General features: G+C 43.2%; 2 protein-coding genes across 2 annotated transcripts; both read right to left on the bottom strand.

Moving 5' to 3' along the window:
* Positions 1-13,559: 13,559 nt before the first annotated feature.
* LOC136982554 (tudor domain-containing protein 1-like) lies at positions 13,560-16,505 on the bottom strand. The gene has a single exon (XM_067279052.1). The coding sequence runs from the start codon at positions 16,493-16,495 to the stop codon at positions 14,333-14,335; it is 2,163 nt and encodes a 720-aa protein (XP_067135153.1). The 5' UTR covers positions 16,496-16,505; the 3' UTR covers positions 13,560-14,332.
* A 1,931-nt stretch (positions 16,506-18,436) lies between these two features.
* LOC136982530 (nuclear cap-binding protein subunit 2-like) lies at positions 18,437-18,967 on the bottom strand. Its single transcript, XM_067279025.1, has one exon. It carries the CDS (start codon positions 18,965-18,967, stop codon positions 18,437-18,439), a length of 531 nt encoding a protein of 176 aa, XP_067135126.1.
* Between the last annotated feature and the right edge of the window lie 1,457 nt (positions 18,968-20,424).

The raw sequence follows: 20,424 nt of genomic DNA, 5'->3' as shown, positions 1-20,424 counted from the left end.
AATTACAACACTACTCTGTATCACATTTTCACTGGTATTTGTCGTGTTATTCGTTGTAAGCAAAATCGCAGAAAATAATTTTATAAAAGATAGCTATGGGATCATTCAATTATTACATCGGCAATTTATGTAGAAGTGGAATTTGTATCCGACGATTATTGACGATGGGCACGACATCGGCAATGGAGGATGAGTCTTTGATGACGTAAGCACGCACCCATCATTTATTTTTTTTCCCATTCATCGTAAAATTCTCCGAAAATAATTTCTGTAAATTTACGAATGATTTTAAACTTCTGGCTTGATACATCATTATAGGGAGTACCTTTATTTCTGATGACGTGGTGATGAGGGGGCAGGCAGCAGCGCCCGTAGACTATAAAAAAGGGGGCACAGACTGTAAAAAAGAGCATCGTACATTATACAAGAAACTTCGAGCTCTATATGATTCGACGTCGGATCGGCGATCCCACAAGTAGGCACTGGTCGCAATCGGGGTTAACTTGGCATTGAAAACAAGGAATGTAGTTTTCGTCAACGTGCGCTGAATAAATAATTATATAAATATAGTTGCATAGTACAATGGACAGATATTGTTCATTAACCTGTTATTTTCCTTTCTCATAACACTAGAACACTAAATTCTCATAACAATCTACTGCGACGTTTTCCGATCGTCAAACCTCCACTTTTCCCACGATTCAATTTACTCCTATCTATTGTATACGAGCGCTAGTGTCAAAGTTCGATCTCTCCGGATCGGCGTTGATCTATTATCTAACACGAGTCGGAGTCGAACTCGGGACTCGCTCATTTACTTTCGCGTAGAAGTTGTTTTTATTACAATTTCCTGTTCAATCGTTTGACATTTCTATAAAATTTATAACGGATTCGGACCTGGTCTGGAACTCACAATATCGATGTCTTTCATAATGACTGCAGTTATAAAAGCCAAAGGATATCGCACAAAATATAAGCTTTTGAAAACTACACTCAAAATTCCCTTTTGTTTTGTCATGCATTCTTATTTTCCTGATATGAATTTGTCAATACTTTTTCTTATAACAAAATATAACAGAGATATTTTGACATCATTAAATATATTATACATTCGTTGCCATAAAAATTAGCGCACCAAGAGCGAGGTTGCGGCCGACATTTTCAACGCAAAAACGCGTACGCCGGACGTTCAGCGCCGCTATCCTGTATGTCTAGAAGTTTGACAATGGCGTTTGGAACGTCGTTTCGCGTTGAAAACGTCGGCCGCAACCTCGCTAAGGAATTGTATCGCTGCAAAAATTGGCATGCAGATAAGTCTCGAGCAGATATGGAACAGATTGGATTAGAGTTATAGCACGATGGTTCATTGCGTAATGTCAGTAGAGGACGTTGAAGTGCGTCTCCCTCGGCCTATAAAAAGCACGCAAAGGCATCCCGTCTGTAGTTTACTTGTTGCAGAGGAACGCCGTATCGCTAGAGACGCCTTTACGTCGCAATCAAAAACCGCGTGAATAACTAACCGAGTTTGAGAGGGGAAGGATCATCTGATCGAAGAAAAGCCGAATGGCCTTCCACCTAGGCCGTTCTGACAACAGTCAGTGGTGGACGAGAGGGAACGCCCTCGGCAGATCACTAGTCAAGAGGACCGTCTGGTCCTCCGACAAGCACGCACACAGCCGACCGTATCGTCCGCCATTCGGACACAAATGACACCATCATTACAGGCTTCTATGTCTGTCCGTACCTAGGCCTACCAGTGGCCAAACAGTTCCGTTTCTCCGAACGCTGGAAGTTCGGTCGTAGACGGCCGGATGGCCGAACGGTAAAGGTGGCAGCCTACCGCTCTGGGGGACCCGGGATCGAATCCGAACGGGCAGAATAATCCCCAGGAATTTTTCGGGGGGTGGTCCGTTCGGATATGTCGGGCCCCGTCCCTCACCACCCGGTCGCCCCATTGTGGGCCTGGCCGAACCCATAATGGGCCTACTAAAAGAGGCCCTCTTAGTGCCCACAGGGCGGAAAGAGTTTAAAAAAAAAAGTTCGGTCGTGGACTGGCGCGTTGCCCGGATGGGCTGGTCACGTGGAGTTTTCCGGGTTTTCTCCACGTCTGTAAGCCCGAATAGGAGCCAGTCAGCAGCGCCACTAGCCGTTTGAGCGCCCGTGTGCAATACCGATTATGCCGCCCCTGTTTAACTACGACTATCTACGCTGAGCTTGCCAGCAATACCAATTTGCCGCCCCCTAGACGTGCCGCCCGCGTGCGGTGCACGCCTTGCACGCCCGCTTACGGCGGGCCTGGAGCCAGTTATCCTTAAAACAGGCCTCCCCTTAGGCATCCTTTCTAGGCAGATAGCCCAAGTGTTGCGTTGCCATAACTTAACAAAACAAATTGTCCGTACCATCTCGAGCGCCTGGGCGAGGAATATTTGGTACCGCAGCGGCGTCAATGGCAGCAGACAGCCATTCAAAAGGAGGCGACGGTAGGTGGTGTTAATGTCAGGAGACGTAAGGGTTGTCTGCTGCCATTGACACCACTCACCGTCGCCTCCTTTTGGAGTGGTGTCGTTCTCGACGAGATTGGACCTCAACGGAACGGAACCGGGTCGTCTACAGCCCACGAATCCAGATTCTGTTTGGGCCGCGTTCGTATCTGGAGGCTCCTTGCGAACGCTTCAATCCTACCTAAGCTTTGGAGCGGCGCACCTCCCCACAGCCGGTGAGATGGTCTGAAGTGCCATCACATACGACGGCCGGTCACCTCTAGTCAAGGGACCACGACGGCTTAGCGGTACGTTAGTGACATCCGCAGTCACGTCTGTTACTTTTCGTGGCAGGGTTCAAAAGAGCCATTTTCCAACAGGACAATGCTCGACCAAAAACGGCAAGGGTGTCAAGGGACTGCCTCCGCCACATCGCCACACTTCCCTGCCCCCCGATTTGTCACCGATCAAACACGTCTGCGATCACTCGGAACGCCAAATTGGACAGCCTGGGAGTTCGGCCGAACTACAGGACCACTTACAGGACCGAGACGCCGCAAGACACCGTACGGCCCCCCGTATACCTCCGTGCCGGTTCGTATCGCATCGCGTATTGGCGCTAGAGGTGGCCCAACGGATACTAGAACCTCCTTTCGTCTTTAGTTTTTCATGCAATAAACGATCCTTTTGCATTCATTTTGTAATCACTTATATCCCCGTTACACTCAAACCTGTACAATTTCGTTCGATTCCGACTTCTTGGTGCGCTAATTTTTATGGCAATGTGTATTTGTCTGGAGCATTTTACGCTTATCGAATAAATAAATTTACTTTTTCTTGTTATTAATTTTTATCTCTTTTTCGTTTAGGTATATTTGGTTACGGCAACTAGATACGTGGGCCTCTGCCGAGGGGATGCTTGCCGGGAAGAACTTTCTATGGGAAACTGGCTCCTATTTAGGTGTTACAAACGTGAAGGAAACGGAAAACTCGGCGGCTATCTCGATAGCCAGACGCCAACCCACGATTAACTACGGTGTTTGGAGGTTTTATCCACTCGGGCACTAGCGGACATTTTCTTTCGTATCAACAACATATTAAGGAATGTGTACTTATTTTTGCGACTGGCTGTATATATAATTAAGTTTACATAGTAAATTTATTTATCATTAATCTGTTTTTTTCTTTTTTATTTTTCATTTTCGTCTGTAATAACTTGGGTCATTTTTATAGTGTTGATTCGTTTTTAAAACATATTTAAAAATTTTTAAGTTGACCTTTAATTATGTATTATTAAAGTGTCAAATAAGGTAAAGTAATTTAATAATTGGATATTGCAAAATACAAATGAAATAAATGTGGAATAGCCGACTAGGGGATCATTTATCCTCGTCGGGGACGGCAAAGAGGCCTTTTGTGGTCTCGGAGGAAAGGTGACAAGTGTCTTTACGTATAACCCGTTCATTGGGAATTAAGACTATGCTTACATCAGTCAAATGAACAGGTTGTTCCTAATGTTTCGTCGTTACTAGTGCCTTTCACTTAATCGGCAGAGGTTGTGCAGCCAGTCGATGAGATAGTAGCGGTGGTCGGAAGCAAGGTCCTAGAATATGAGCTTACCTCATACGGCCGGTTTAAAATAACTCGAGATGTAAAAAAGAAATGTTGTTCATTATTAATTAATATAACTTTTTTAAAATATGCATATTTGCGTAAAATGCATAGAAATGCAAAATATAAAAATGTTCTATACACAGTATAAATTTATTGTAGTGTTATTTATTTGTATAATAATTTTTATGTAAGAAATGTTAATACTACATTTTCTACTTCAGAATATTATGTCTTGATTAGATTTATTTGGGAAAGTAAAAAATAGCTAAATTTTATTATTATTATTATTATTATTATTTTTATTTTTAGATGCCAGGAGCATCGTGTGCTGTTGCAACTCGGGTTAATGTTACCGCCACTTGGTGCCATAGATAGGCAGACGTGCGTCCCACTGTTTCCTTGCTGGAATCAGAGACGAGCCGCCATCTTGGCACCAAGGGTGATATTAACCGCAACTTGTAATAACAGCTATCGTAACAGAAAGTCATTAAACGGGAAAGTTGGTTATTTCAGACTTCCTAAGGATCCAATAATAAGAAAATATATTCACAAAAGACAAATTCAATCCCGATTCTTGTCACGTTTGCTCCGATCATTTCACAGAAAACGATTTTGAGAGAAATTTAAAAGCCAAATTTAGGTTTATTGGCAAAACCAAAACTAAAGAAAACTTCACTACCAACGGTAAATTTAGGAAAGACAGAAAATGAAAATATTAATCGGTCGAGTCAAAGAAGGAATCGTTTGTTAAAAACGAAATAGAAAAACTTTTAGATGTAAATAAACGGGATAAACCAGAAGAATCTCTTAAATGTAACGACTGTAAAACCTTAGATCTTAATTTTAAACTAAAACGGAAATTCTATTTTAAAAATTGTAATAACAATAGAAAATTTTAAAAAGTTTGTACCTGATTTCTTTTAATTCTGTTTCTTCGTAGCACTCAATTTGTATACATTAAAAATATGTTTATAACATAGAATATTGTTCTTTCGACAAAGTTACTTTTGTATATGAATGAGTAAATAATGTCGTTTTCGGTACACGAGTATTAAAAATTAAAAAAATAGACCGATGTGAGGTTAGCCGATTGGAGTGAAAGAATGTTACGGCGGTCGAGCGGTCAAACGATCTTGTGGGAGTGGACGGACTCACTAAGACAGGTTACCATCAAAAACCGTTTAATAAACATAGTAATTTCCTTACAATTTGCTCTTGTTTGATGAGGTAGAACCACTCAAAGCGTGAGAATAATTGTCCAAAAAAAAAGAGTTCGACAAGTGTTCGTGTCTACGTGACTTGTAGTTCGACTTGGACGGCGAAATATCCGTAGGCCCCGGGGCGTATAGCACGTGCTTCTCTCCGGGCGAACCGACGATCTGGAGATGGCCAGGAGACAGCAATTAACGATGCTTCCACCGGATCCGAAAGGGGTCCTCTTTTCCAATGTTTCGGGAGCACACACGACCAAGAGAGGAAACTCGCGCATCCAAGAACCAAAAATGTCCTTGAAAACGATGGTTTTATAATGTTTTTCCCCCGAGTCGCCTCTCCATTGGTCTCTCGTTGTCACCTGGTGCCAATTCGAAACCCGATGCGAGGGCGCGGGAGAGGTCAACGTTTGTTATAATCTGTAGGGAGATCCAATATGGCGTACAGGTTTTGGCGCGACTTTCGAATTGTCAGAAGATTCGAGTGCTAGACTTGTGCTTTTTGGTTTCTCTCATATTTTGGTTTTTGGGAGTGTAAAGTTTTTTGGTGGCTTTTCGACTGTTCGGTTTTTGCTCATTCCCAGGCAGAGATTACTTCCTGGTGGCTGGTGCCCCGAGTGGCTACTTCAGCATCGAAAAAGGATTTCCGGAATTAAAGTATTTCCCAGCTTTCTCCCAGGTAGGAGCGCGATTCACGGGCCTATCCGGTGTGGACTGCTCCATGGCTTCGGAGGCGTCCTCGCCCCCGCGCATTCGCCCCCGGTCCCCGGAGTCGGGCCCGGGGGGCCCCGATCTCTCGGGACTGCGGTTTTTGGCTCCTTTCGCGGAGGCGGATAAACTCCGCTCTATTCGGCCGTCCCTCCCATCGGACTTCTTGTTCACGATCTTCCTGGAGGGCCAGGGCCCCCTTCGTCGTTTACGTCCGGCCGAGCTACACGCCGCACTCCGGACGCGATTCCCACGCCCGGAGCTCATCGAGGACGTTCGTTATTCCAGAAGTGGGCTTCTTCTGTTGAAAACAAGGGACTTCTCCACCGCCCAAACGGCTCTCGCCCTGACGTCTCTTGGGGATTTGTCGGTGTGGGGCAGGTTGGCCCCGGAATGCTCCCAAACGGCGTATCTCTTGAGAGGAGTGGATGTCTCGCTAACCGCGTCCGAGATTTACGAAATGCTCACGGAGGCCATGTTGCCTGTCGTCGAGGTGCGCCGCTTCACGCGGAAACTCAACGACCGGGCAGAGGTGACCCCTAGTACGACGGTTTACTTCTCCATTGCCAGTGCGGACCCGATCGAGTCGGTGAAACTGTACTATCAACGGTTTCGCTGCGAGCGCTTCTATCCTAAGCCCAGATTCTGTGGGCGCTGCCTTACTTTCGGCCACGCTCCGGCTTCTTGCCGTGGGCGCCGTCGTTGCCTAAACTGCGGGGAGGACCACGACTCCACGGGGTGCTCGCGCCCGGCGGAGAAGTGCGTTCGCTGCGGGGGCCCTCACCGAGCGGACTCGCCCAACTGCCCGGCATACCTCTCGGAAGCGCGGCTACTCAAATTGAGTGTTATCCACCGCTGTTCGCATGCGGAGGCTAAGCGTCTCCGGCCGTCGGAGCAATCATCCTATGCCCAGGTGGCGGCAAAGCCTAAACCTCTCCAGGTTCCGGAGGCCAAGAGTGGTCCCAGCGGTAGGGTAGAGTCTACCCATCAGGCCGACTCAGCACGGGGCCCGGACCACCAATCCTTGACCCGGCGAATCGCCCGGCTGGAAGCGGCTATTGACTCGCTACGGACTGAACTCCGACAAATTAGATCTGAATTTCGGTCTACCCCTCCCACCAGGGAATCGGAACTCCTTCTCCCCGAAAACATCTCGTCGCAACCCCAACAATTACCTACCTCCCAGGCTCAAAAACGTCCGCCGCAGCGGGAGGAACGCCCTACGCTCTCTGGCCCGCCTAGAAAGAAAAAAGGAAATAAACAGAGGAAGGCGGCCCCAAAGGCTACTTCCGACTCAGACGGTCCAGCATCGGACATGGACCTTTCCTTCCCGCCTGGTCCAACCCGGACAGTATCGTTGGAAGACTTTGGCTCTGCCAACCCGGCGGAAAAGGTAAAACTTCGCCACCGTCAGTCAGCGCAATCGGCACATAATGCCTAGTCCGGCCCAATTCAACTCGGCCCTTCGCATCGTTCACTGGAACGCCCAAGGCTTACGCGCTAAAAAGGACCTTCTTTTGGCGGAACCATGGCTCCGCGGGGTAGACGTCCTTTTAATCCAGGAGACTTGGCTTGTCCCGTCAGCCTCCTTCTCCCTCCCTGGGTTCACCATTTTCCGGTGTGACCGTCCCAATTCCCGCGGCGGCGGTCTTTTAGCGGCGGTGGCTACGGCCATTCCCGCGCGCCTCCTTCCGGCCGCCCCAGGAATCGCGGGCCTGGAGACCCAGGAGCTCAGGATCTTTCTCCCGGGGGGCCCTTTTTCCCTCGTGAACGTCTACGCCCCTCAAGGTGTTCAGCCGGATATGGATCTTGACGCTTTGCTTCGGGACGGTTTTCGCCCTCGGATCATCTGCGGCGATTGGAACGCGCATCATCCTTACTGGGATGATGGCTGCACCCACCCCGACACGGCGGGACGCGCACTCTTCGATTGGTTTTCCACAGCAGACCTTTGTTGCCTGAACTCGGGGGTTCCTACCCGGTTCAGTGCCTCTAGCGCTTCAGCCCTCGACTTATCATTTTGCTCTCCGGACTTGCTCGGCTCGACTACTTGGAACGTCCTCTCAGACACTCTATCAAGCGATCATGCCCCAGTCTCCCTTTCCATTACTGCTCTAGCACCCCGGCAGGGGCCTCGGGTACGCTTTCGCTGTAGTACTGACTGGTCCGACTTCCCCACCCGGTTCGAGAACTCCATCTCTTCACTGGCCCACCGCCCCCCTTCGTACTCCCAGTTCGCCGGCCTGCTTCGGCAGTCGGTAGAGGACTGTTCGGTGTGGCGCGCCCCTCCTCCCCCTGGGTCCCCACCTTGGTGGACTCCGGCTTGTAGCCTCCTTCGGGCTAAGAAACGAAGGGCCTTTCGTAAAGCCCGCCAATCTGCCTCCTTGGCTCTTTGGACTCGCTACAAACGACTCAGCGCCCTTCTCCGCCGGCAATCCCGACAAGCGCGTCGGGAGTGGTGGGGCCGTCTCTGCTCCTCCCCTCCTTCTCCGTCCACGATCTATAGGATTTTTCGCCGCCTCCGCACGCCCGCGGACGCGCCAACGTCTCACCTCATTCTGCGTACGACGGAAGATATCACTTCGCCAGCCCAGCAAGCCGAGGCGCTGGCCGCCTATTTTGGTCGGAACCGCCCTTCGGGCGCTTTCGCCCCAATCACAGCGAACCACAACGATCAGCTAACCCTAGAGGACGGCCCGTTCCGTCCAGCGGAGTTGCTTCGGGCCCTTCGGGGCCTTCGCCCAACCACTCCGGGCCCGGACCGCATCCAGGCCCAGGCCATTCGTGCACTCCCTCCGTCTGGCCTTGCAGCCCTCCTGGCCGCCTTGAACAGAGCATGGTTGGCGGGGACATGCCCCCAGGAGTGGAAGTTAGCCCATATTATTCCTATTCGTAAACCGGGTCGCCCGGCGACTAATTGCGCCTCCTACCGGCCAATTTCTCTCACTTCCCACATGGCCAAACTATTCGAACGAATGGTTCTGCACCGTTTCCATATTTCTGCGGCTAATTCCACCTTCTTCCACCCACACCACTTTGGGTTCCTGCCCTATCGGGGCGCCGAGGAAGCTTTGCTCCTCCTTCACCATCAGGTCGCAGTGGCTCGGGCCCAACGGAAGTGGGTCTTTTTGTTGGCTCTCGACTTGGAGGGGGCCTACGACTCGGTCAACCAGCAGGGCCTCCTGGCCAAGATCCGGACTTATGGCATTGGGGGCAGGTTTCTTTCTTGGCTTAGATCGTTTCTGCTAGACCGCCAATTCCAGGTTCGCTGGCGTGGAATCCTCTCCCATCCCCACCCGTTCCGGCAAGGCATCCCTCAGGGGAGTGTACTGGCCCCCCTCCTGTTTACCTTATATATGGCCGATCTCTGGAGGGCTATTCCACCGGATGTTTCGGTGATAGTATATGCCGATGACATCTTTCTTCTCTCAGCTAGCTCGAGCCCTACCAAGGCCCACGCCCGCGCCCAACAAGCTCTAGACCACTTGGAACATTGGGCGTCGGGGTGGAGCATGTCCTTTTCTGCAACCAAGAGCGCATCCATCGATTTTTCGGCTAAAACCAATCGCTCACCTTTATCTTTCACCCTCAGTTCGGGGACCATCCCCCAGCAAAGGGTAGTCCGAGTCTTGGGCCTCCAACTCTCACATACTTTCACTTGGGACAACCATGCCCAATTTCTCCGGACCAAACTAACGCGGTCCTGCTCCTACTTAAAATACTTTGCCTCCCGCCGAAATGGGGCTCGGACCGCCGACCTCTTGCACCTTGTCTACTCGGTGCTTCGCCCAATGGCGGAATTTGGCGCCCCGCTCCTGGAGGGGGCTCCGCCCTCCAGCATTAGCCGTATGGAGCGCCCTTTACACGAGGCCCTTCGTACCGCGCTGGGGGTCCCCAAATCGACTCCCCTGATCTCTCTCTATACGGAATCCGGGTATATCCCGCTTCAGCTTCGTCTTCGCCACAGAGCGATAATGCATGCGGTAACACACTTATCTCGGGGTTCATCAAGCCCTCTGTTCCACCTTTTCCAGGCGGCTCCCAGTCTGGCCTCTCACCATTGGCGCCGCTTTCAGTCTCCTTACGTCGCCCGGGTCTTTACCCATTTCGCTAAGGAGAGTCTCCCGGTCGCCAGCCTTTACCGCCAGAATTTCCTCCCTCCGTGTGCAGATCAGATCCGGCCCAAGGTCCACCTCAACGAGTGGTCCGTAGCGGGTGCGGATCACGCCGAGGGCTTGAAAAGCCTTTACTCTGAGCTCCACGCTAAACTTTGGTACGACAGGTTCTGCATCGGTACTGATGCATCGAAAACTACTCTCAGGACGCAGATCGGCATCGTCATTCCTAGCGAGGGTATCCGGGAGACTTGGCGTCTCCACGACGCCTGCAGCGTTTTCACGGCAGAGGCTATTGGGATTCAGCGAGCACTGATGATCGCCTCTCAATATAATCGTCCGACCGTAATTTTTTCAGACAGCCGCTCTGTCCTGCAGGCAATTACGAACGTCTCTTTCTCATCGACGGCCATTATCTCAGACATTGCATCTATTGTCAGCAGGTTCCCCGCCCCCCTGGACCTCGTTTGGATCCCAGGACATTCGGGCATTCAGATTAACGAAGCGGCCGATAGGGCAGCCAGTCACACCGATCTTACTGGTTCCTGGCGCCATTCCCTTACCCCGAGAGACCTACGTCGGTTCAACAGGGACAAGATCGTGCTCGCCCTCACCGACAATTGGTCGGCTGCTCTCCGGCACAAGGGGAGGGAGCACCTCCGGCCGTTCTCTCCTTGGCCCTACCATCTGGCCTCCTCGCGCCGTGCGGAATCGCTTTTGGCGAGGTTACGTACTAATACGGCGCCTCTTCAATCTTTCCTTTTTTCTCGTCACCTTAGCCGCTCACCGGACTGCCAGCACTGCGGGCAGGAGGAATCCCCCGATCATTTTTGGCTGGTGTGTCCGGCGTACAACGAGGCCCGTCGGGAGTTGGGCCAAGCCCTTTCTTTGGACCTGAACCAGACTCGCCACCTCAGCCAACTTTACTGGCCACACGCGGGTTTAGACCCGAGCCACTACATCTCAGCCCTTGAGCGGTACATATATAAGACCGGCCGCTTCGCCTAACCACCAGGCGGCGCATCGGAAGAAAAGCCGACAACGGCCATACCTTCCAACATAAACCTGGTCCAACGAACCCGAAGGAGAACGCGGGAGAAGGTCAACGTCACGATTGAATATGATTCCTCTCTCGTCGCGTGTTCCTCAACTTTGTTCCTTTCCATTGTTTTAAATATTTCAAAAAAAAAACTTCCATTGTGTAATTTAAATCTTTAATTTCGTCCCTTTGCGTTGTAAAGGGAGATTTTTAAGATCTTGTTAACACCTCCATTCGGACCTCCCAGTCGACCCCCATTCGGGTCCTCACACCAATATAATTTTTGGTTTTAAAAAAAGAAGTCATTTTACGATATAAATTAAAGTAATTCATTTATATATAAATCACCTACGTAGAATTTACCAAAATTAATCTTTTAAGAAACTATTGTTGTTATAATATCATAAAATAGATAAAAGCGATTTCATTTACAAAGTAACTTTATATTCTAGGACCTTGGGTCGGAACTCGGAAGTGCGAAGACAGTTGACAGCCTCGGGCGGTGACAAAGTGATGCCGGCTAGTGGAGGGAGGTCTAAAGTCCGTCGTCTGCACTTCGCAGGACGTCGAATAGAGAAGTTGAAGTTAGGACGATCCAGATTATACGACGACGTGGAGTGCTTAGTCGTTCCACACAATTAGAAAAAGCTCCTCTCGACCTGGAGTTTCGGAATTTTTATAGAATTTCGTCTCCGAATCTTCTTTTCGATTGGTTTAAGTTCCCTTACCTGGCTCCCGGATTGATCTCTCTCCTGTCTCCGGGTGAAAACCGAGATCAGTTCGGGTCGCGAGAAACGTCTATTCGACACCATCCTTTTACTCTGACCGGTATTATTGGTGGAACTAACTTGTAAGATACCTGGGCTCACATTTTAATCCCTTATTTCCTTTTTACGACGTTTAAAACGTCAATTTTTCCACGTTTTTTTTTTTCGTTTGTCTAACCTTCTTTCCCGATCAAGTTTACTTCCAATTATTTGTATATGAGCGTAGGTGTCAAAGTTCGACGTCGCCGACTCGACGGATGTTAACATCCTCCGGAATCGTGTTCGGAACTCACTTGTTTATCTTCGCGCCGCGCTCGTTATTACACAATTTGTATAATTTTCTCAGGTTCGAAGTCGATTTGGGCCTCACATAAATAAGAATTACGTTAATTTTTTGTTTTTATTTATCAAATTAAAAATTAGCTACTTTAAAAGATATTATAAACAAAGAACAAATATGTAAACAAGAATTAAACGTTATACTTTGTACTGTATTAGGTTTCATTTCACAATGATCTTTTAATAATGCCTGCATTTATTACGTTAACATTAACATGGAGTGTGTTAGATAATGATATTGAAGCGATAGGGTCGAGTAGCGAATATCGAAACTCTGCAGTGAACCCTAGTGTATCCAATTTTAAAAACATTTGGTTTGACAAGTGAGGTGTCGACACTACCACGGGACCGTCCATTAATTACGAATAGTTTAAAGAGAGATCGTAAAAAAGTATATGAACGTATACGATGAGTGGAGTCCAGGCATTGTCTTCGAAGACTTCTTTAGTGGTACTAGTGCAAATTTGTTCCTATAAGCCTAATTCTCAGCCGTGTGAATAAACTCTCAAAAAGAATTTTTTTGTCATTTCTTCAATGTCAGGGTATCCGTAAACTATTCTGCACACGGAGATAAGGGAGATGACAAGTGGCTCAGAAACACACAATGGAATGCCCTCATAAATGGAAACTGGCATTCATCTTTAATCGGCCTGCATTGCGCTCAGCAATCTCAGAATGTCTAGCTACACATAACTCAAAATACTTTATTTTCCACTTTAAAAAAATTCTCTTCCCAGCCACGACGTAAGCTCAAAAATGAACTTTTCGTCTCCAAACTGAAAAAAACTTGGATCGCTTGGCTTTGTGTTTAATTTACAAAAGATGTAAATGCCGTCGACTAAATTAGTGAGTTTATTGTGATTTGGGTACTGTATTACCTTCATTTTATAAAATAGAAATTTTATCACTATTTGGTACTGATAAATAATATATCATTTTGATCCATCCCTATAAATTTTCATTCATATACTGTACTTCAATTTACATGAAGTATCGAGACAGGAGTTGTTTATTATTTTAAGATAAACTATTGTAATAAAAATTGCACATTAAAAGAAAATCAAAGATCACACTCCTAGCTCTCAGTTGTTTTTTCTTAAAATGGAGTTCACATAAATAAGAACCACATTTATTTACAAGTTATAAATCTTTCATACTAATTATAATATTAAAATATACTTTATTAATACAAATTTTTACCTGCTTTTAATAAATGCACCATTTTTTTAATATTTAAAATCAATAATAATAATAAAAGTATTTTAAAAAATACATCCAATAATGGAAAATATTAACTCAATAATTAGCACCAACTGGTGTTATTATTAAAACAAGAAATATCATGGATAAAATTCTTGACAAAGGAAAAATAAATAAATCAGCATTCTAAAGAAAAAATAATAACCATTCAACTGCAAAGTTTATGCAGAGTGAATGTTATTTACTATATCTTACAAGACCGGTCTCGATTAGACGATCACTTATGTAAAGAATGTCCACGATACACTTATAACCCGTTTCGACTTTGTCTATACTTTAACAATTATTTTTTCCTCCGGGTAATATTCTCGATAGTTCTTGAATTACTTCGTTATGCCATTGTTGAGAGTCAATTCTTGACGGCGTACACTACACGGCTTGAAACGGAAGAGTCGTAAATTTTGAAATTATCTTATTTCTTCTAAAGTAATTATTTTGGTGTTTCCACGATCTACAAAAAGCACTCGAAGTTTACCGTCGAGAAGTTTGAGAGAAATTGCCCCTACCGTAAACCGTCTCTCGAATACCTGGCTAAATGTACTTCTCCATACCGAGGGATGATTAAATTTCTGACTCGTACAATATTACGATATAGCAGTATCTGAAATCCACTGATTCGGAAATGCGCGTATGGTCGGCGGGTTGACACTCTGGATGGACAATACTAGTAACCACTACATCTATCTCATCAACTAGAAATTGTACATGTTTACAATCATTATAAGAATATTTTTAGTTACATTTTTATCAACATCATTTCTAACGAGTTTATCATCAATTTTTTCATTTTCACTTGATATTAATTTTTCAAAAATTCATTTAAAGTATTACCTTCCGAATTTAGTAATTTCGTAATACGGTTTTCGGCATCGATTACCTTCAATGTCCACGTTTCTTCGTAAAGACGACGTTGAACGCTAAATGTTGGTAATATTGACGGAAGGCCTTCGATTGCCACTTCTACACAATAAGTACGATTTTTAAAGAACTGTTCGGGAATTGGTCTCAAATATTTACGTTCGATTTCGTCGTCGTTTCCAAAATCCACGAAATGTACAAGGAAAGTTGTTAAAGATGTAGATCTTACTACCAGACCTCTATACCATAAATTATCATCTTTGAACTTTGCACACACTACTTCATTAATTTTAGGCACATAGGATGTAACTGGATTATTTTCACAAAAATAAGAAATTTCACTTACTAAGTTGGCAATTTCCATTTGAAGATGAACTGGTTGAACAAATAACTTGCAAAGATTTACTATTGACGAAATATTAACTTCGCAGTTCTCGATATCGGATATCCGCAATTTTTTCATATCTTCGTACGTGCTGCAAATTTTAATATCTGTCAAATCTTCTGCTGGTTTTGCTATTGATTGAATACTTTTCTGATAACAGTTCGCTGAAGTCAATTGTGAAGGCACAAGATTGTGATGCCAAGGAAATGCTATAACATTACATAGAAATTTATTTTCTCCATCTAAAAGAGTAATATGTATTTTGTCTGGATCTACAAATTTTACTTTGCCAAGTAAAGATTTACAAATGACTAGCATCTCCTTGATCTTCCCTCTATCAATATATTCGGCAGAATCTTCTATCGTACAATACATCAAAGGTGAAATAACTTTTAATAAATTTAAAGGCAGAATTTTAAATCGTGTAATTTCTTCTTCCTTACTGTAATCGACGTATCTAACTCTGAAATTGCCATTTAGTTCGTTTAAAATATACGCACGATACCATATTCCGTCGGTTACGGACTGTGCGGCAATTACGTCTCCGACTCGAGGTTTAATATTTTTGTCGATAGTAAGTTTTTCGATGGATTTTTTCATTTCGAGCATAGCCCGAACTATATTTTGATCAGAATTAATTGCTTGAAATTCTAATTTATCTGGAGACACATTTATAATAGTAAGATGAATCTCATCTTCTTTATGCAATGTTTCCACAACAGACGGTACTACAGTTTCTCTGGGCATATTATCAATCTTTACTTTATTGGCTGTAGTAACAGTTAAATTTTCTTGTATCTTTTCGACTAAACTGTTTTCATATCTTTCAGCTGAAGTAATACTTTCAGACAAAGATTTATTTTCATTATTAATTTCTTCATCTTTCGCAGGATTTTCACTATTTATAACTTTATATCTGTTCTCAGCTAAATTTTCATCATTTATATATACATTTTCTTGTTGCATGTTTTCATTTTGGGCTGAATCACTTAAATGGTCAGGTATTTCAAATAGACCATGTTTCCAAGGATATGCAATTACTTGAGAAATAAATTCATTACCTTCAAAATCCATTACATCTAAATAATACCTGTCTCTTATGCATGCTCTCACTGCAGCTTTCATCATGTTGCCTGGTAAAATTAAATCACGTAAAGGCGTTTGCAAATCGTCAGAAATACTACCTATTTTCGCGTAAATTGCAGGTGACGGAAATGAACAATATTTTTTCTTTAAAGGATGAACGGTTTTTACAATTTCTTCTTTGCCATAATCTATATAATAAATCAGATAACTTTCTTTAAATGTTTTCTTAATACAAGCTCTAAACCAAGTATTATCCACAAGTGAAAACGCAGCTACTAAATCTCCTAATTTATATTTATTGATACGCTGATCTATGCAAGAATATTCATCATTTAGACATTTATCCAAATTTAGAATTTCCTCAACTACAGGTACTTCTCCAATCATTGCTGAAAACATATCACCGTCACACATTGTTATTAGCAAATAGATTTCGCATCCAACCCGTAGCGTTTCAATCACTGAAGATATACAACTATAATTATATATTTCCTCTGTATGTAATTCCTTATCTATTCCTAAATTTTCCAATGATGATATCATTGTTTGATCTAAATGATCTATTTTTACATTATGATACCATGGGTATCCTACAAGCGTCACAGAAAAGTCTTCTGAATGTTTATATTTCATATGATTTTATCTTCTTGACTTGATATAACTGTAACAGAAAACATTTCACTTTCAATGCATTCTTTTAACCGTAATTCATTTTCACGTGATAATTTCTCTTCTATTAAACAATGAATTGAATAGGAAGGCAACAAAACTTCTTCTGGAAATATAGATGAAATTTCTGTTACAGTTTCTTCGTTGCCATAATCTATGAAGTGAGCATTATAGCCATTATCACTTTTTCCAGTTATATAGGCTCTATACCAGCAACCATCAAAAAACCGAGCAAAAACAATTCTCCCTTCTTTTTCAAAATCATATTTTTCAAGAATTTGTCGCTCTTTGTTCCCGTTGCTGATCTTTTCTACAACCTCAACTGCTGCAGAATTTTTGGCATTATCCAAAAATCTGTATTAGTTTGACGATACAGAACATAAACTTCAAGTTCCATTCCAGGTTTTAAACTTCTGATCGATCCTAATGGAATACATTGGAAATCTTTATTTTCTAATTGAAAATTTTTTTCAGATTTTACAGCCTCCATTTTCTGAAAACTAATACAATCATCTAGTTTTTTATTGCTAGTTAAATTAACCTCAATATCACTTTTTGGTAAACTATCTCTTACTTCATTTGTTTCAAAACTATCTGCTATCATTTTTTCACTTTCACCTTTTTGTGGTCTTGAAATATCTTCATATTGCTCACTTCTGTAATTATCATCCCAATTACAGTTTTCTTTATTTTTTTGTAAAGAGATTTTCTTTCTACAGCCATGAAAATTACTATTTTCTTTGTCTTGTTTATTTTCCACTTCTAATTCAATCTTTTTATTATTTTCACTTACGATAATTTCATCTTTAATCTGATTTTCAGATATATTTTTACACGCCCGAGTACTGCTTTGATCAATATCTTCACTATTTTGTTTCAGTATAGTTACATCATCAGTAATTTTTTCAGTATCAACTTTTTCTTCAAATGAATCTTTATGAAATGATTTATGTTCCAAATAATGACCTCCATTATTAATTTTTGATTTACAATTTAAATTAAGATTCTCCTGTTTAATACAACTTTGATTTCCATTTCTAGAAGCTTTTATCTCTGCAGAACTCATCATATTATTTTGATAATGAGGCATTTCTTTAGTAGAATGATAGTTAGTTATATTATTGCTTTCTAACTTCCAGTTGTCACGTGTTCCTTGATTAAATGTATATTCTTCTTGTTTTAAAGAATTATGATTAGCTGATTGAAGAGACTGATAACTGTTATCACAACTTTGATTATATACATTAGATGTACGATTATTATATCCTAAGGACATCTTATTTTGTTTATTAACAGATGATGTACATTCAGGTAATTTATTATTTTCTCCATGAGGAGTCTGAACTTGTTTACTGTCTGCTTTAGATAATGCTGAAAATCCATCACTTTCTTCGTGTGAAGCTGGAAATCCATTACCTCGTCCAACCGGTGACTGAAATCCTTTACCTCGTCCATATGGAATTGAAAATCTATCATCTCCATGTAAAGCTGGAAATCCATTACCTCTTCCAAGTGACGTTTGAAATCCTTTACCTCGTCCAAGTGAAAGTGAAAATCCATTATCTTGTCCACGTGAGGATAACAATTGATTATGTTTAGGTGAAACTGAGAATTTAGTGCCTCTTCCTGCCGAAGTCAAAGATCCTCTACCTTGCCCGTAAGAAGTTGGAAGAAATCCATCATCTTTTCCACACGCTTCTCTTCTAAAGTCGTTATTTTCTGTCTTTCTATTATTGTGGAATTCTTGCATTTCACACTTTTTATTATTTGATGCTTTGGGAGAAATAGAGTTACTTTCTTTCATATTATCTGGATTTTCATAGCACACCTCTACATCTGCATTATTTTTAGTTTTAGTAATTTTGAAATCCGGAAGATTTCGCAGACTACCATCCACGGTATTTTTCAGAAAAATGTTCCCACGTCCGCACCTTTAACTTTCGAGGCTTCGTTCGCGACGGCGACGTCGTCACCGGTCTTCATAAGATCACCGTTTTTCGACAAAGATTTTTCTAAATAATCATTCATTTCTTTTTCTTTAATAAGTTGTTGTTCCTGCCTTTCTTTAGAAGACTTGTAGAACGATACTCGAAGATTAAAAGGCGGTTTGCCATCCAATTCTCTTATAGCCATTTCCGCTTCCTTCAGCGTAGCGTAGTCTACAAATCCATAAACAGTGTTCGTTTCTGAATGTTTTGGATAACAAAGATAGGCGCGTAGTACATTTCCATACTTCGAAAACAGGAGTTGTAAGCCTTTTTTATTAATTTGTATAGGTATTTTACCTACATAGAGAGTAATAGTCCGAGAATGTCCCGAATTTTTCCACGATGGATGACGATCAATCGGTATCCCCTGACCTCGTCCTCTATCGTACGAATTAAAAGAAACAGAATTATAATCTTCTTCCATCGGATTCCAATCGTCTAGCTCCATATTAAACGATAATATGCAGGAACGTTCACAAAAAAATAAATCAAAACAAACTCACCCAATAATCAAAATATATAGCACTAAAACTACATACTTCACACCACTGACATACCACACTCCTGTTCCAACTTTACTGACTGTTCGTGTTTACAGCGTAAGCAATGTCACTTTTCGACTACAAACTGCCTCGTGTTCCAAAATCAAAACAACGATTACTACGTCGCCTGGTGGCCACTGTGTACTTTTCTTTTTAATAATTACCAAAAACTTTATTTCAAAATAAATATATTTTTACTTTATCTAATAAAATTAAGGGTAATTATTATTCCTAAGTGATAATCCAACGCTTTCTTTCTTTAATTTTATTTGCGATAGTATTTTAAAAGCTACATAGCACAGCTTTCTCGTTCATTTTTTTTTTTAAAAAAGAAACATATTTGATAGAAATTAACAAAACACTGAATTTTCTATCGCCGACCCGAATAAAACTCGTTATGAACGAAAAAATCGTAGGACTATTTGTTGATTCTGCACCGTATTGCTTAAGTTTCCAAGGTCTATAAAGCACACGATATCGTGATTCTTCGCGGCAGCCGCCATTTTGAGGTTAGGTGTACGGTGTTTCTGGAGCGAAGCTGATTGTTTCTTTCGATCTTAATTAGTTGAATTTCTTGTTATATATATATATATTAAAATGGTTTGGTGTTCAGCACCGATTGTAAAAATTCGATAGCCAAAGATGTAAGATTGTTTCGTTTTCCCGCTGACAAATTCGGGAAAACTAAATGGCATCAATATTTCAGAAGAGATAAATGGAAAACAACTGAGAATTCGAGCGGTCGAGCGGTCGAGGTGGCAGCCTACCGCTCTGGGGGACCCGGGATCGAATCCGAACGGGTCGAATAATCCCCAGGAATTTTTCGGGGGGTGGTCCGTTCGGATATGTCGGGCCCCGTCCCTCACCACCCGGTGGCCCCATTGTGGGCCTGGCCGAACCCATAATGGGCCTTCTAAAAGAGGCCCTCTTAGTGCCCACAGGGCGGAAAGAGTTAAAAAAAGGGGATAAAACATATGGGAAAAAAAACTCGAGATTCAAGGACGTGACGTTCTTGGTTAGTAGTTCATTAATCCTGTAAATTGGTGCTTGACGGAAAGATCATCATAATATTTTCCGTCAATCTCTGAGTAACATTCATCCTCCTGTTTTATTCGGACTCGCTTTTCTCTCGAGACTTTCGCCCGAAGCAGTGCCGCACGCTCCGGGCCGTCTATCTCCGTCATCGAGGGATCGAAAGAAGAACTTCCTACTGAACGTCGAACTTTTGTTTGGACTTTTATCTCGCTCCCTGAGCTGTGTTACGTAGAAACTTTGCAAAACGTTGTAAGAAATTATTTATAATATAATAAACGAGTTGGAAAACCTGTCTCTGAGAGTTTTTCATGCCCACACATGATTGTCT

The sequence above is a fragment of the Centruroides vittatus genome, unplaced genomic scaffold (genome assembly GCF_030686945.1).
Source record: "Centruroides vittatus isolate TY-2023 unplaced genomic scaffold, ASM3068694v2 contig_854, whole genome shotgun sequence".
Classification (NCBI taxonomy): Eukaryota; Metazoa; Arthropoda; class Arachnida; order Scorpiones; family Buthidae; genus Centruroides; species Centruroides vittatus.
The sequence above is the reverse complement of the archived record's forward strand: the minus strand, read 5'-3'. Positions and strand labels throughout refer to the sequence as shown.